At 40.7% G+C, this 18,052-nt stretch overlaps 1 protein-coding gene across 1 annotated transcript; it reads left to right on the top strand.

Annotated features, from left to right (window-relative positions):
* The first annotated feature begins 3,336 nt into the window (after window positions 1–3,336).
* pde9ac (phosphodiesterase 9ac) lies at window positions 3,337–11,928 on the top strand. The gene is made up of 19 exons (XM_068745214.1): window positions 3,337–3,405; window positions 4,950–5,020; window positions 5,284–5,361; window positions 5,578–5,621; window positions 5,781–5,835; window positions 6,578–6,648; window positions 6,738–6,825; window positions 6,936–7,017; window positions 7,105–7,179; window positions 7,268–7,354; window positions 7,427–7,531; window positions 7,683–7,765; window positions 7,997–8,153; window positions 9,185–9,298; window positions 9,595–9,699; window positions 9,848–9,976; window positions 10,070–10,165; window positions 10,644–10,722; window positions 11,283–11,928. The coding sequence occupies exons 1-18, from the start codon at window positions 3,337–3,339 to the stop codon at window positions 10,692–10,694; spliced, it is 1,560 nt and encodes a 519-aa protein (XP_068601315.1). The 3' UTR covers window positions 10,695–10,722; window positions 11,283–11,928.
* The last annotated feature ends 6,124 nt before the right edge of the window (window positions 11,929–18,052 follow it).

Here is an 18,052-nt window from a genome sequence, read left to right on the forward strand (position 1 = left end):
GGACACATCGTATAACCAAAGGCAATAAAAACACTCTGCAGTTTAGGGTGTGGTTCCTTTCTCACCCTTTAGGTGTCACTCTCACACTTAACTGAAGATACACTTTGCAGGGCAAAGATTTTCTGGTAAAGATATTGTTAATTTTGCTGTTTAACTTTCATCTTTCTTTTTTTAAATACATAAATAACATCATTTGATGTGTGATATGTTGGACAATGTTAGGTTTTATTCTTTGCATGTATTCGATTTGGTTGTCTTGTTCTTTTTCTTCACCTAATGATGTCACCCTTGAGAAACCACTTCTAACAAACAACAAAGCGGTTCCTAATTTTCATCTCTACTTGACATTTAAAGGTCAGTGCGGATCAGGCATAAACATGACAAAAACAATAATAATAATAAACGTAGAGGCTTGGAGTTAATCCATGTCAAGAATATTTCATATTAAAGTTTCAATTAATGCCGACCGGGCAATCATGTATTCAGTTTCCAATGTTCCTGTTGATGATGGACAAACTCTGAGGGGAATTTTTCTCAAGCTGATTTAGAATGTGCAGCAGTATATTTATGTTCCACATAAAGTAGTTACTAATATTAGAAATCGTAGCATTATTAATATTAGCATTCTGATTATTATTGCCGTTATTATTCTCATTATAATTGTCATCACTATTAGCTCTGTGTATTGCTTGTTGGATTTTTTTTATTATTATTATTAAGGCGAGCCGACATGAAATAAAATGACCCAAAAGAGTAAAGATGAAAGGAGATTCTGAACAGTATTCAGGTGTGAGGTACCAGCTTCTGACGAATTAACAAATACCACACAAACGCTCACAAACAGTGACTTGGTCGATCACTTTCCTCAGTTTCATGTGTTCCCTTCCAACGTCCACCTGGATGTCTTTGTTATGAAAATCTGCAGGATTTCATTTATTGCTTTTATCCTGAAATGTGTCTTCTTTTATTCGAGGTGTGAGTCTTTTTGTTCGCATTAGCAAAACCTGTTTTGATGTGCGGTTGTTGTTGTTTTGTGTGTGTGTGTGTCTTTGTTCCTTTTGAAACACAATTTATTCCTTGGCACACGGGCTCATGAATACACATGCAGCATCATTGCAGACACAGACAGGCAAGCACACAAATGGGTATAATCACTAATGGCTTGCAGTGAATGGAAAATTAAATACTGTCACATGACGTGAGCGGACCGCTCTCATTAAGCTTGGAAATTGCTTTCAGTGTGTTGCGATCACACGTTTGTATTGGTCATACGGTCCATCCTGTCATGCAACACCTCTCTGCCTTTGGGAGGAGGGCAGTAATTAAACTCTGGGGAGCAGGATGACATCTCTGTGTACAAGTGTGGGGATGTGGCGTACTTTAAATTGAATGAAGATGATGTCTGACGCTCTCCAATCCTAATTAGTTAACTCCTCCTACTGCCTTGTTGGGCCTTCTCACTAATGTCATTGTCCCATCAGCCTGTTGAGGGGAAATTCCCTGAAAAGGAGGTTGACTTTATTGCCAGAAATTCCTTATCTTGGCTATAAAAATCTGAAGATGGGTCTTGGTCTGACTTAGATCCCTGATCCTGATACCCGTCTGAATACAAAAAACATCTGGATTTTCCCATTTACTTATAATGGAGGCTTTTTCCCAAAAATCATATCTTGTAAAATATGCATAAAATTCACTCACCACAGTCATAAAAGCATTCGATGTGAACTATCGTGCAACATGTCTTCTGGATCTGATCAAGAATGAGGTCAGGAAGAAATATTGCATTTTAACATTGAAAACTCCATTTACGGATTCAAAAGTCATTTAAAAATACACATCAACTCCAATTCACTTTTACTTTTCATGGTTGGTGTATAAAGATACCAAGAACAATTTAGGACCCCTTGATAATGATCCAGATCACCATGTGGACGGTGTAACTCCAATTAGGGGAGGGGGATGAGCTGCTTGGTGGGGGTTTGTGCTCTCAGAGCTCTTTTCTAGTCTAGTTCAATATATTGCAGCACGTTAAGTAAGGTGATGTATTCTTCCGTAGGCTGTTGTTGTTTGTATTTACACTAGTGATATGCAGTTACTTCTCCTGTACAAGCTCAAGATAGATTAGAACACTGAGGGCTTCAACTTTCAACTCAACACAATATTACCTGCAGCAACAAATATTTGTGAATCAAATACTGATCCAAATTGACTTGATTTTTGCGAGTCAGTATTAGAAACAAATGTTAAGATATAAGTATGTCCTAAATTTATTACAGCCCTGTCAGTAAGTGAACACTCCATCGATTGTGAAACTCAACTAAAAATAAAACGCACTTCAAAATGTCATCAAGCGCTCTGCTGGACTCGTCTGACCAAACCATCTGCTGCAATGAAGTGTCACAATGTTGAGGATAACAAACACACACACACACACACACACACACACATACAGAAAGCAAGCATAATTTAACTTACCAGATATTTAGCCATACAAATTCAGTCTGCCTGCTAATCAGGGTTCTTTCTGCTTGTGCACTTCTTGCCTTTTAGGCCAATAGTAAGTGTTGATCAGCAAAAAAAAAAAACATGTTCTCTCTATGGATTAAACCATTAATGGTTCATGAATGATGATTCATTAAATGGTTAACAACTGAAGTATCTGATGAAGCCTTGATGCTTGTGGAGATGAGTAGTTTGAGGCCAGCAGCGGCGAAAAGCCTCACATGACAGGGAATATCTGTTTTGATCGCCATAGCAACAGTCCCCTTGGAACCAACAAGCGTGTGTGGTTTTATTCCTAGTAAGCCATACCCCTCTGACTCCCTCACCCACCTTTTCTCACCGTCTCCATCGCTCGCATCCTCTCTCTCTCCTTCCCTGTTGCTCTCCCTCTGCCTATGTGCATTTGAGTGGGAGCGTGTCTGCTTGTGAGTCAGCTGCATCCTCAGCACCCGGGACATTACCTCCGGTCTCCACAGGGGAAGGGGCAACACTGAGGCTGTGAGTTTACAAGACCTGCTTTTGCCTTTCTGTGAATCTATTTGGGTGCGTTCTTTTAAAATGACTTTTATTGAGAATGAGTTTTATTATTTTACCTTGTGAAAACTGGCTAAGTATGGAAATAATTGAATAATATATAATGTAAGTAATGTTATTAACCAGTTTATTTATTCTTTCATGTGTATGAATTTCTATCTCCCACTCAATGTTTTAGCATTTGTATTCTTCCTCGTGTTTTTTTTTTTAACCAGATATTAGCATCAGCCAGAACCTTTGGCTTGTCAGGGAACTAAGTCAGATTCTCTCAAGCTTGTTGTCCAGGAGCGTGAGGTCAACATGGGATCAAGCTCCTCCTCTTATGGCCCCAAAGCAATTTACCTGGACGTGGATGGGAGAGTGCAGAAGGTCGGTCCATTTCTAGTAGAGATGATTTCTTCTCACTGTTTTTATTTTAATTTATGTTCCTAATTTCTTTCTTTTTTAGCTGTTTAGCTGTGCTTTAAGTTCAGCTTTGTTTTGGCTTGTTTTTATTGTGCAGTTGGCAAACAATATCATGGAATAGAAATAGGATTATTAACATCACGTACATTTAAATTGGATATGTGAATGATAAATGTAAGCCATGAATGTTGTTGGAAATGTATGTTTATGGTATAAACATATGGAAAAGGTGTAAGAAGAATCGAACTACCGTATAGGAAAACCATCCACCCATTTTCTTGTATAGAAGAGACGATCAACAACTTTTCCGCTTTGCGGGGTCACGGGTGTTGCTGGAGCCTATCCCAGCTTGCTGTGGACAAGAGGCGGGGAACACCTCGGATGTGTCGCCAGCCCAGGCAGACAACCATTCACGCACACACTCACACCTATGGACAACGTGGAGTAAACAATTCACCGCATTGGCATGCATTTTGGAGGTTGGAGGAAACAGGAGAACCCACAGCGCTTACCACTGCGCCACAGGGCTGCCCGATTAAATTCAAACTACATTAAAAAAAATCATCAACAAAGTAGGGGATTGTCTGGTAATCTAAAAGGTGTATATAATTTATTTATTGTATATAAATAGTGAGTTACATTATAAACCATACATGAACGCCAACAGTAGATTACAGTTGTGTGGAGATGCACAGTAGAGTTAGGTGTTACTACTGCAGTTTACACCGCAGCTTCCATTTCTGCTGTCTTATGAGTGACGGCTCTTTTCTGATGACGATATATTGAAAAGACAAAATGTGGAGTGCAAAGCAAAGGCTAGCAATGGTTTAATCCAGGATTGAGTCATAAGACGAACAATGAAACCGTTCAGTGATCATCATAAAAGTGGCAAACGCTTTAAGGCTCAAGTCACACGTCTGGGCTTCATGTTTTGTTTCCAGTCATATTGAGATTCGGAAAATGCAGCACTTGCTAATATGGAAGTGCAGAGTGCTTCAAGTAGAGAGCTGGTCATGACACATGTCTGTTTAAGAGCCCCGAGCCCATGCCCTGAAGCTGAACGTTTGTCATTTACACCTGCTCCCTTGAAGAAGGAGGATTAGAGTTCTTGCAGCCACACTTTTTATTTTGGTGAGACATACACATAAACATGTGCTGTACTAAATCTCATGAGCTGGACTGACAGGAATAGAAAATGCTGAGGGTTTTTTTTTTCCAAGAGCTCATTAAAATCTCCAGCTGTCCTTCTCATTCCTTTATGAAATGACTTTGAACTAAATGTGACTGAGGTCTTTAAAACACTTAAATTGATGATAGCATTTTCAGAAACCACATAGACACAGGGAACACTGTGTTTTGTTTGTGGCACACGAAGGAAATTATGCTCTTATTAATCATGATGACAATCAAAATTGCGCCCACTTGAGAGTCTGCATTATTTCTATTCTGCTAGTGGATTAATACAGAATGTGGAGAACGGCATTTACAATCTGTGTTTTCCCTCCCAGGTGGTGTTCAGTCACCACTGCAGCCCATGTGACATCAAGGAGCTTCTGTGTTCTTCATCCAACATTCCCAGGTCTGTTTGTGTGCTCATTAGTTTGCTCATTTGTTCGTTCAGAATGTTTCACCATTAAAAATTTGCCTGTAATTTATATATATATATTTATTTACCCTTTGCTTGCAAAACAGGTGAGTATTTTGAAGTGTAAAATGCACAGTATAGGAAATATTGCATTCAAGGCACAATGAGATATGGTCAACATAAAATGTATTGTGTGAATGAATGAATGAAAAAACGTATTTAAACATTTCTTTTTTTCATTTAACATTTCACTGCAGGAGCACGGCCATCATGATGGTGGACCCAGAAGGTTCCCTGGTCTCCATAGATCCCACCATGCCCACCAACTCTCCAAAGTAACATGCTTTTTCTCACCTTTCATTATACATGCAGGTTTATTTTTTCAGCTTATCAATAATTAATACATTTACCTTGTAGAAACATTGATCTGTCAGCTGTAAATCTTTTTTTTATTTTGGGGGGGGGGGGGGGGGGGGGTCAATATATATCAAATAGTGTTATACTCAAGTTGAGAGTTTGGAATAACAACTGTGCCTCTGATTTCCTCACAGCTCGTTGTACAAAGTTGTCCCTCTGTCTACCGGTCAACTTGGAGGTAAATTGTCCTCAGCAGCTATATTCTCCTAAAAAGAACGCTAAGTAAAGTAAAGTACATCAACAACACACATACTGTGTGGCTGGTAAATGAGCATGTAAGTGCCCATTTTTGCTGCTGTTGCGCTGCACAATTATTTGAGTGTATTTGTGTCTGCAGACAAGGAGGACATGTTTCAGAATGTGTTGTCCCAGGTAGCCGAGCAGTTCAGCAGGTAAAGACTGTCCTTCCCCAACCTCAGGGCGACCAGGGACTTTCAGCTTCTTGTGTTCTTTCTTTCTTTCTTTCTTTCTTTGTCCTTTTTGAGGCATTTTAGTAGCTTTTGTCTTCTGCAAAAAGACTGTGGATGGCTGTCCTGAGCCAGTCCAATAATTTAATTCAGTCCAACTCCTCAGGTGAGGTTTGAACTCGGTAATAGACTTTCAGCTTTGCTGGCCCCTGCGCGGAATGTTATAGACAGACTGAACTGAAATGGTGAAGTTCTTCCACTTCTGCTGGGTTTTTGACTGGTTAAACAAAGATAAAATACATGTCAAAAGTAATAATAAAAAAAACTACGCATGTCTAGCCACTTACCTTACGATTGTGTCATGCAGCTGCTATCATTGTGGATGACGAAGGTGAAAAGATGACAAACTCACTACTCAAACGTCTCCTGGCCAGGAGTATAAGTGGTCCTCACTGACCGACGTACTCATTTCATGATGATTTGGAGTTACGGCGGGCTTTCTGAAATGTAAAAGTATGTGCAGGCTTTATCTGGATGAAATCGTAAGTCTTGGAAACGTAATTTCGTCGCTAAGTGAGGATCACCTGCACGCGGCTGTTCATGCTCAAGTGAAGCAGAGGACTGGCTTTGTTAATTATTAAGGGCCATTTGCTTTAAGGCTATTATCATTATGGCAAATGCACCGTACACATACAGGCCAGTGTCTGATTTTATTTTTGCCTTTCAGAGCCTTTCGCATCAACGAGTTGAAGACTGAGGTCACCAACAGGCTAGCCATGCTGGAGAAGCGAGTGGAACGTTGGTGGCATACTTTACAGAATCAGGTTTTCCCAAGAGCATGAAGCATAGAGAATGCATCAGGGTCCTGACTTGTCCTCTTGTTTCAGTGGAGGGCTTGAAGGTGGTGGAGATTGAGAAATGTAAAAATGACCTGAAGAAGTTGCGAGATGAGATCACTCCAAGAGACGGTGGCAGGTGACATGAAGAAGAATAATACTGCAGATATCAGCGGAGACTAAATCACATAAAGTCAGTCGATGTCAAATAAAGTCACTGTCTTATTACTTCTTGTCCTCTAAACTTAGAGTAAACTGTCCGTGTAAATACAACTTCTCAGAAGATGGAAAGAAGGTGACTCCCAGACGAGATGTTCCAAATTACCCAAAGGTTTGCTGTTATTAGACAAAGTAAATGTATAAAGACTCTGTAACATTTGAGGTTCTGATGACTGTTTTTTTTTTTTTATATATGCAGTACACCCTGTCCCAGGAGACTATCGAGGCACTCAAGAAGCCAACATTTGATGTGTGGCATTGGGAACATAATGAGGTTTGTCGATGTTATCGCTCCAAGTTTAATTTCCACATTCCAGGAAGACCGGCGTCTGAATTTGTCGTTGCTTCCTTTGTGACTGCAGATGCTAAGTTGTTTGGAGTATATGTACCATGACTTGGGACTGGTGAAGGAATTCAACATGAACCCCATCACCCTCAAGCGATGGCTGGTAAAGTTATGGCAGTGAATACTTGATATTTTCAGCTTTTCAGATCACCGATCAAATAATTCTGTCTTCTAGTTGGCAATTCAAGAGAACTACCGCAACAACCCCTTTCACAACTTTCGCCACTGTTTCTGCGTGAGTCAGATGATGTATGGCATGATCCACCTCTGCAACCTGCAGGTATGATGCATGCCTGTGTGTGTGTGTGCGTGTGTGTGTGTGTCAATGATGGACATCTAACAAATAATTTCTTGAAAATCATATTTTAAAATATTTCATTCTTTGAAATGGCAACAAATGAATTTCACCTTTGACTTCCACTGTTGTCCAGGAGAAGTTGACTCTCACAGATATGGGAATTCTAATGACAGCTGCTGTGTGTCATGACCTGGACCACCCTGGATACAACAACACGTAAGGCTCACTACTCTCTCTGTGGGAGTGTTAACAGATTCCCACTGACCCATTGTCTGCTTTGACATCTTCTGCACAAACTGTTATCAATGAACCGTGAAACTAGTTCAGCATGGAGAGAGCTCAGGTATGAAAACACAATGATTGAGACGATTGCATTGTTGGAGTTTTAAGCGGATGTAGGACTCCTTTATCAGCAGAACTTCATTACGTGTGTGCTCCATCTGTTAGGTACCAAATCAATGCTCGCACTGAGCTGGCAGTGCGCTACAACGACATGTCTCCACTGGAGAACCATCACTGTGCTGTGGCTTTTCAAATCATCTCTCTGCCTGAGTGCAACATCTTTGCAAATGTTGATCCTGAGGCATTTAAACAGATCCGACAGGTGAGATGTGCCTACAAAAGCTCCAGAGTGTTGATGCTTGGCCACCCACAGGACACAAAATAAATAAAATGTTAATTGTAAATTGACAGAGGCAGTGGAAAATGAATAAAGGGAAAACAACTCAACAAAATAATATTAATGACAGAGATACTGAGTGGACAAGAGAGTCAGTATCAGCCTAGAAGGTGCAAGAGTTAATCAATAGTGAAGGAAATTAAACTAGGAGAAAAAAGAAACTTGGAGAGCAAAAACCTCCGCCAAGCAGCTCATTTCCCTCCAAATTGGATTCACACCAGCCACATGGTGATCTGGATTATGATCAAAAGGTTCTAATTTTTTCTTGGTATCTTTATACGCCAACCATGAAAAGTAAAATATAATCAGAGTTGATGCATATTTTTAACTGATTTTCTAATCCATAAATGGGGTCTACAATGTTAAAGACATTTTGCATGATAGTGCATATCGGACCCCTTTATGACAGTGATTTTTGGCAAGTGAATTAAATGCATGTATTTCAAGATATTTTTTTAAAGGCCTCCATTATAAGTAAATGGGATTTTGTTTTTTGTATCCAGACGGGTATCCTGATTGCTCTCACAATTAAAAGGGATTTAAGTTAGACAATTTCAGAATTTTCAGATTCAAAATCTTAACCTCCATGGAGGAGGTAACAAGGAAACACAGGGAAGAAAAGTACAAGGCACTACATGTCAGGGAATTCAGAGTAGAACTCTTGGAGGAAGAAGACATCAAAGATGTGGCTTTGATGCAATCGAGAACATTCCTCTGGACCACAACTCTTTGAGTCCTTGAGGCATTGAAACTTCCAACTGTAGCTAACGATGAAGGCAGGATGGTCACCAATGATGTGGGGGTATCAGTCAGAGGGTGTGAATGCCTTCTTAAGCAGACACACATGGAATGGAAGAGCAGCCCATAAAGATGCGTATGGCATATTTTACAGATTGAAAATATGTAAGAAAATGCTACAGAAATGTCTTTAAAAAAATGGGTTTTCACTTTTCTAGGCAGTCATCACCCTTATTCTGGCCACTGACATGGCCAGACATGGTGAGATACTGGACTCCTTTAAGCAAAACGTGGACAACTTTGACTTCACCAATGAAGAACATATGACATGTGTACGTATACGTTACATATTACAGGATCAGGTTGCACCTCCACCTGAAATCAGCTGTTTATTTCCTAAAATGCAAACCTCTTTGATTTAATAAGTAATAAAATGAAATCCACTGATGCTCTGCTTCAGTGGATTTTATTTTATTACTACAACTGGGATAACAGCCACATATAAAAGATGTGTGAGATAGAGTTGTGTGTGTGTGTGTTGATAATGAATAGTCTTCTTTATTGTGAGTTTGTGTCTGGCTCGGGAGGCCGCATGTATGCTTGTTCATGCGTGTGTTTTCATCTTCAGCTGAAGATGGTTTTGATCAAGTGTTGCGATATTTCAAATGAAGTGAGACCAACTGAGGTCGCCGAACCTTGGGTGGATTGCCTGTTGGAGGAGTATTTCATGCAGGTGAGCGCAACCAAAAGAAATCACATAACTGTTGAGATCCATCATGTCAGCTCAGATAAATCAGCCTTAATTTAAGGGTGTTAAATGAGCAAGTGTGTAGAGGAAAAAAAAAACTTTGTTTAAAAAGAAAAGTATTTCTACTTCCCAGAGTGACAGGGAGAAGTCTGAAGGTCTCCCTGTGGCTCCCTTCATGGACAGAGAGAAAGTCACAAAGCCCACTGCGCAAATAGGATTCATCAAGTTTGTCCTTATCCCGATGTTTGAGACGGTTATGAAGGTAGGCCTGTGTGTGTGTGTGTGTGTGTGTGTGCACGTGATGCTCAACAGACACACTGATTAACGTGGTGAGTCTTACGCCGATGTCCAACAGCTTTTCCCACAGATTGAGGAGATCATGGTTCAACCTTTAAGAGATTCACGTGATCATTATGAAGAGTTGAAACAGATTGATGATGCCATGACAGAGGTAAAACCTATTCTATCTATCCATCTATCAATCATCTATCTAGCCATTTATCTATCTATCTAGTCATCTGTCTATCTATCTAGCCATCTATTTTTCTATCTATCTATCATCAGCTCATAATCAATGGGTTATTGTGTAAGTTGTGTACAGTACTTACTTTTTTCCACGGGCATCAAAAAATGAAATGTGGCTAAAATGAATGGGAATTGATGAAGATAAGTGTGACACAACGTTGAACTCGTGTTAACCAGGATAGAAGCAGCTACACTATCAGAACGTTGCAGGTTTCTGGCTGAGAGATGGGAACTAACACTTGTTATTCAAGCTTTTCACCTGGAGCTACCAAACACTGCTAATTATTGGTTATGCCATTTGCTTCACACGCGCGGGGTCACACGAACACACACACACACGAACACACACACACACACACAGAAAACCACTTGCTAACACGAAGGTATGTCTTGTGTTCAATGAGGCACAGAAGAAAAAAACTGAAAGTATGGCATTAGGCGGGAAGAAGAAGTAAGCCGAGCAGTGAGCTCAGTGGTATCTGCGTAAGTAAATGTGACGGACTCCTGGATTGTGCTCGAGTGATTTGTGTTCGTGTCATGAGCGTGCTCTTTCTCTTCCCGCCCTCCAGCATCTCACACAGCGACTCTCCTCTAATCTATCTCATCTACCTGTGTAGCGTTTTCATCACTTTGGATTTAGCCTATTGGATTTAGCCTATTTCATAATAACCCCAAGGAGCTTGTATCAGTGAAAGGAAAAGCTGAATGGGTGCATGAGTAAATGACTGGTCAGTGTGTATGTGTGTTTGGGGGGGGGGGTTACTATTACTGTTACTATTACTTTGTTCATTATGCTGCTGTCATGGCTCAAAACCAAGGGATGAAACTGCCACTCAGTGGGTTCCTTCTTAGACATCGCGTTGCCCGTTTTCCCAGTGCACCCAGACGTCTGGCCTTCAGGCATGGCTTGAGCTGATCTAGGCACAGCGCTCAGTCAATGAGCTGTTTTCTAACCTGAAACTAGTTGTGTGTTTGTTTTGGCTTACCTCCTCACATACTGTTGCTTTCCTTCTGTCTAACTCCAGCTAACTATTGTATTTCAGGGGCCTCCATTTGTAATCAAATTGAGTAAGACTTAGACATCACTGAGGCCTCGGTGAAGACGGTCGGTGGTGCATTCCTGAAGACAGCAGACGCATCGAGACGGAGAGAAGGAAGACTGCTCGGCTACATTCTGAACTAAACTTAGGCGTCATGGTGGCATGTCTTGAACTTTGACTTAGACCTTTGCACTGGATGTAACAGCGAGGGGGCTGGTGATCACTCTGTATATTTATGGTGTTGAGTTGTTTGCCCTACATTTCTTTATTTGTTAGTACCTCAAGAGGTTGAAGGGCCAGTTTTCTAGCATTATTAAAGGATTGATTACCATGCAAAAGATAGGCAACTGCTGCAGAAGAGACCTCCTAGTCTAAAGGTTCAGGGAAACGTTTAATCAGCAACAAAAGATCATTCACAGAAACAGTCAAAAGGACTGGACACACCTTCCTCTTCAATTCAATGTGAAACTGTGGGGGTTTTTTTCTCTTTAATTCAAAACATTAATTGGGATGTGTTCAGCTCACTGTAGCAAAATGTTTGTGTTGATATGATCCACTGAGTGTTTTCCAAAGAAAAATATGACTTTGCACCTTTTTTTTCAAACCACAATGACAAGTTTATTAAACCATCTCAAGTATCTGTGTAATTTCTTCCTTCCAATACTGTTTAATAAAGGCAAACTACATTGGAGCATACGTATGTTGTTCAAGGTGTCTCCCATTTTTGCACAAAATTGTGATTTATATGTCTATCTGGGAATCTTACACAAACCCACACAGCAGCTCCAGTGCAGTTTGCATAAAGAACTATACAATGACATTGAACCTGGAGCTTTATTGCTTAAATAAATAAATATAAATAGCTCGAGCAGAGTCACAATGTATAGTTCTCTTTGTTCCACTCATAGGTACAACTTTTGCTGTGTCACACATACAGAACAAGAGAAGACGAAAAAAAGACTGCAATAGTACCACCTGCTGGTTTGCATACAGAGTAATACACAATAGGAATCTCAAAAAGCTCGACCCGTACTTCATCGTTCGGTGGATAGATTTGTTTGTGCGTTATCTCTGACATTTACTGTTAATTTGATACATCTCATTACTTATTCACATGTTCATTAGTCAGATTTTTTTATGTGAATGCATTCTTACATATTTGTCGAGTTGTTTAAAGAGAAAAAAAAAGAAAAGAAAAAAATGCATTTTTGCCGTTATAATGAAAGGAAGGGAGCAAACGGATTTAAACTTGAGTGTTAGATGAAAATAATTCCCCTCCCCTTTGTGCACGTGACATGTTTTACATGCAGGACTGCTCTGAAGAAAACCTCACTAACACTCTGCTGGAAGAGCTAAAAGCACTGCTGCTTGTGACGACGCCTGTGGGCAGGGCATAGTGCCTCATTTAGTCATTAGGGTCATTGGTGACACCTGGCCTGGGTGGCGCAGGTATAAGGTGAAAGCCATGGCCATTGACTAAAGCCTTGTTCCCCTTTGTCAGCCTGGAGGTTTTGTTGACCTTATGTTTTTGGAGTCCTTCAGAGAGTCCTCCTTCGTTGTTTCCGGTCTAATATCCTTATTCTGTGCCAAGAGCGAGAAGGCTTTCATCTTATCATCGCAGCTCATCAAGTTAAAAACATGTAAGGAAGGTGTTAACAAAATTAATGAAATATTTCATTTGAAAAGCAGGACAAAAACTAAATCCCAACGTCTCCTGTCTGTAATGTTGCTGCCTTTGAGACCACTGTATAGGTCATCAGATGGTAGAACAGAATGGGGGAAAGTACTGAAGAAAACGTGCATCATTCAGAAAGCATCTTGGAACGATCTCTGAGATTTACAGATGTAAATGTAGTTGAAACGTCTGGCAAAAAGATGTTTTCTCCTTTCCTCCAATTTTTCTGCTTTTCTTTCCCACTACTTTCCCAGATTCGGAAATCACCATGGAGAATTCCTCCCAGCATGTGCTAAGATAAAAGTGTGTGTGTGTGTGTGTGTGTGTGCGTGCATGGCCACCAAGCTTCCTAAAATCACGTTCTTACAGTGGGATGATCCAGTTGAAACTGCGTTAAACACAAAACGCATGGTGCTGAATAGATTCTAACTTCACTACTGCTTGTTTTATGATGTTGCTGTTCATCTTTTGATGCTTACGTGGCGCATGCAAGGCAGTTCTTACAGTATAAGCATGCTTTATAAATGTTTTGTGTCGGACCTGAGGATGTGGCGGCGAGTCACTCAAACAGGATCCTCTCTGCTGGCCAGACAACGGCGAAGCGCGGACCCTCCTTCATGTGAGCAAACACGCAGGACGCAGACAAAGCCAGGCTTGTGGACGAGGCAGTTACCGGTAAGTCATGAGGGATGACCCATTCCTTTTGACTCCTACATTCAAGAATGCCCAGCCTGTTGCTTTTCACACTGGACTGTGAGGAAGACAGTTAGACCATTGAAAAGAATGGGAAGGGGGTCAAAGTTTTGGGAGGTAAGCCTAGATTTTGGTGCTGCATTTTGTGTCACAACTACTTTGTGGCAGAAGAAATAAATGCTGTTCAAATAATTCAAATAATAATAATCCTGTAAAACGTCCTCCCTCCTTACTTGCAATATCCTAACAAAAAAAGGTTTGGTCTAGTTATATGAATTCAGAACTTCACAAGTGGATTTAATAGCTTCTCTTTACGACAGACCCCACGCACTTTGCCACGGGGCTCTGAGACACCTGCACCACAGCCTGGATAGACCGGTCTTAAGCTTCGTGTCTGCATGAAGCACTATCAGCAGACTAAGGCTCAGTATAAGCCTTCTGATACTAATAAAAAGCAAAATGTTCATTGCATTCTCGTAAAGTATTTCTCATGAAATACCCGCGTGTTAAAACTTTGTGTGCCTTTTACATTTCTCAGCGTGATTTCTTACTGTTCCACTCCTTAATTGCTTTTCTTAAACCTAGAGGTCAACCACTAGCAACGTGTAACGCTACCTCCTGTTACGTTCCCTTTCTCACCATCTTTACTTTATGTGCCAGTCGAAACCAGGTTCAAACAACATCACAAATCAACATTAGCCCATAATCTTTGTTCTCTCTCACGTCACTGCAGTGATTTAATATCAAAGGCCACATCGGCTTAAAGTAAATATTGGAAAGCTCTGATTTCAAAAGAGCTATCTCAAGCCGTGTATCCATTTCCTGAATACCAGCGTCAGTCTTTTTTTTTTTCTTCCCTTGGCTGCCTCATGCAGGCTAGACCCTGACATCAGTCACTTCTGGTAATGTACACAATGTTGCGCAATGAAATCTAGGGGTGGGGGGGGGGGGGCAGATTGGAATTTACTGGTTAAGGAAATATTTCATGGCTGTTGTGAAACTTTGCAACGTATTTGTGCATATAATGTTCACTGTATTATAGAATTACAATATATCAGTAGAAATACATTCATTACTGTTTTTGTTGTTGTTTTTTTAACACTATACTGAACAAAGTTTTGTCAGTAAATGACAGCATGTTTAAAGTATTTTAATTGTGTTGAAAATCCTGTATTCAATGATAATGAAATAATGTTATTATACTACTACAACTATTACTACTACTACTACTACTAGTGGAATCAAACCTCCAACAAATCAATGACTTCTCTGCCTCCTGAGTCACAACCAGCCATGCAGAACTACAAAATTACTTCTAATTATAAAAACATTAATACCATTAATAACACTGCAGACCGTATCATACTGCTTATGTGTAAGTACCACAAACATAAATGGAGGTTTAATTACTCAGGAAATTGAGTCACTCACCCCTGACTAACTCCGAGTAACCTTATTAAAATACCCCCCAAGGAGAATTAGCTGCAATTTCTTAACTTAGAAAGCCAAGAATTTCATTAACTAAGTTCCTCCCTGTTTCCTGAACAGATGTTTTCTGAGACATGTGCCAATATTTTAATCAACGCCATGCTGATGAAGGGAAACTTGCCAAGTTTCACTTACCCTGAAGCTCCACGTTTTACCACAGACAGTATACTAAGGCTTAACTCTAGCTTCTCGAAGCTGAATGAATGTATGTGTGTAGAAAGGGTACACTAAGGTTTGCCCGATGTGTACAAGCAGGCTGCACGGGAGGTTGTGTTCTGTAATTACTGTGCGTGCATACGGTGGGTGCTTAAACTATTTGTCCATGACGTCTCTAGAAACAAAGCAGGAGCTCAGCCGCCGTCATTAGATTATATCATCTTTGACCTCCCGTAAAGGGGAAAGACAAATTATAGGTTCCTACTCACACATTTGTAAATCTGGATGCTCTTTAATCTCCTCTCGGGACTCTTAGAAAAGCGGGTCAATGCTGTACGTTCTACGCCCAAACAGGTTTATTTGTCTTGACGTTGCACAATAATTGTTTTTCCCTTTGATCTGTCTCCTCTTTCTTTCGTCTCACTCTCTGTCATCAACTTCATGGGAATTTTCCGTGGAATTCTTTTGTAATGTAAGTGATTGTGTGGGACAGGAAGTCATACGTGGGAGTGCGGTGCTTTTCTTGCAGAGGCAGGGTTTAAATGTTCCCTCCTGTTATTCCTCAATGTGTTTCCTTTAAACTCCGACCCCCCCCCCCCCCCGGTGGTGTTATAGAAACATCTGGATGCCTGCATCTGTCTCAGTGAGTCATGCTAAATAATATCGATTCATTACACAGCATCAAAACATATGTCTGCTGGAAATGATGTAACCGAAGACCATCCAACAATAAAACACACAGGCTTGCTGACAGATGAATCTCTCCTCTCCTCTCCTCTCCTCTCCTCTCGTCTCTTCCAAAGTCCTGCAGTGTATTCGAATTGTCTGCCATGTCTTTTCCCCTTACTTCCTTGATATTGGCTCCTCCACCGGCAATGAATGTAAATTTCAGATCCTGTAATTGCTCCAATTCAAATAATCTTTTTAATCTTTACCAGTAAATAAATACATTTGTGATGACAGTATTATACTCCCATTACTGGAGTATTTCCAATTATACATTAAGTGTCATTTTCATTATTTTTTTTATTTTATATACTGTTGGGGAGTTTAATCTACACCAGTTTATTGTATTCATAAACTTATCTCTATTGCTAATGTTGTGTTTTGTTTGCCTTTGAAAACGTACTTCATGTACATAAGAAAATTGCCTTTACTGTAGTTTCTTATATCCCCAGCATTATTCAACTTTTCTTCTTTCCTCCTCTCTTCTCCTCCGTGCGAGCCTGTACTCCGACAGGGTTCCTCAGCTCCAGAGCCCCACATGTAAGAGGATCTCTCTCTAGAGCGCGGCGCTCACAGAGCAACAGAGCTGCTCCAACACAGAGTTAGAGGGAAGAAAAGAAGGGGCGCAAGGACATCAAACTATCACCAGAAGACTGGAAAGCAGCTTGATTTCGTCTCCTGCAAACCTCTTGTTTTTACTGCATGCATTCTTAAACAGTGTGCACACACACACACACCCACACACATACACAAACACTTCTGGTATGGTGTGGAGGAGGGACACACCAAAGATCAACCACATATCTTGGCTCTTCCCTACTGCTTGTCCTCATCCTGCAGTGGTGCAGAAGTGAAACATCATCTGCTCTGCTGGCTTTGGAGGATTTATTACTTCTGAATACTTTAAGGAGGAAACTGTTTCAATTAGTTGTATAGGGTCATTACTGCTTGACTGCATGCGATTGTAATTAACCCACAAAGCAAATATTGTCTTTGTTGTATCTGGAGTTTTTGATTCCTTCCATGAAAGCAACACAATCCGGTTAGATGGTATGCTCTATTAGTATGTATTGCAGAGTTTAAACTTTTGGTGCATTGAGTTTGGCAAAATGAAGACAAGTGAGTGCATTAGATAACTGAAGCAAAGACTATTCAAATAATGTTATTCCTATATATGATGAAAAATTGCAATTTTTCTCCTTTTGGTTCAACCAAACAGATTTTGCCTCTCGCCCACTCTGTTAGACTAGTGAGGTACAGAACCGACTTTGTCTACCGTACACAGGTCATTGTGTCCATAATTAATGCAGGACAGCAGGATTGCTAGTTAATCAGAAACACCCTCCGTACACTGAAGCTATTGCCCGTCTTCGCTATCTGCCTGAGTCACTCCAGGCAAACAGCCGTACAGAACTCTTGCCCTTTGGACTGCTGTGTGCGTGGATGCAGCTCAGCCACTACTCGATGTTAGCAGGGCAGCAATTTAAATGTTCCAACTAAGATGTAGCTTGAGAATGCCACAAAGGAGCATGTTTGCCTGGCCTCCAGTCTATTAGGATCCAGGGCCCAGTCTCAGGCCCGGGAGGGAACAGTATTTGCTCTGCTTTGTGTCCGCCCCCTCTGTTTGTTTTCCACTTCACTGGCGTGACCACCCTTGGTCTCAAGTCCTGCCACATTTGGGGTCTCCACCTCATGGCTCAGCACAAGCAGAATGCAGCGGGTCCACTGACAGATATTTTTTGGAAACTCTCTTTTCAGGTTTGTCGAGGTTGTCCTCAGGATATCAGCAAATAAAGCAACATGTGTCAGGAGAGTGAAGCTGCTACTGTTTGTTGTCCTCAGGCTGGACCCTGATAAGAAAACTTAAGAAGTTACCCCACATGATGATGTCTGGATGGATTTTATTTTGGAAGGCATCGCAAATATATTCAGAAATACATGGCTGTTAGAGAGATTAGATATATACAGATAAAAGAAAATAAATGTTGGTGCATCAGAGCCTATCCCAGCTTGCTATGGGTGAGGTACACCTCAG

The sequence above is a fragment of the Brachionichthys hirsutus genome, chromosome 11 (genome assembly GCF_040956055.1).
Source record: "Brachionichthys hirsutus isolate HB-005 chromosome 11, CSIRO-AGI_Bhir_v1, whole genome shotgun sequence".
NCBI lineage: Eukaryota > Metazoa > Chordata > Actinopteri > Lophiiformes > Brachionichthyidae > Brachionichthys > Brachionichthys hirsutus.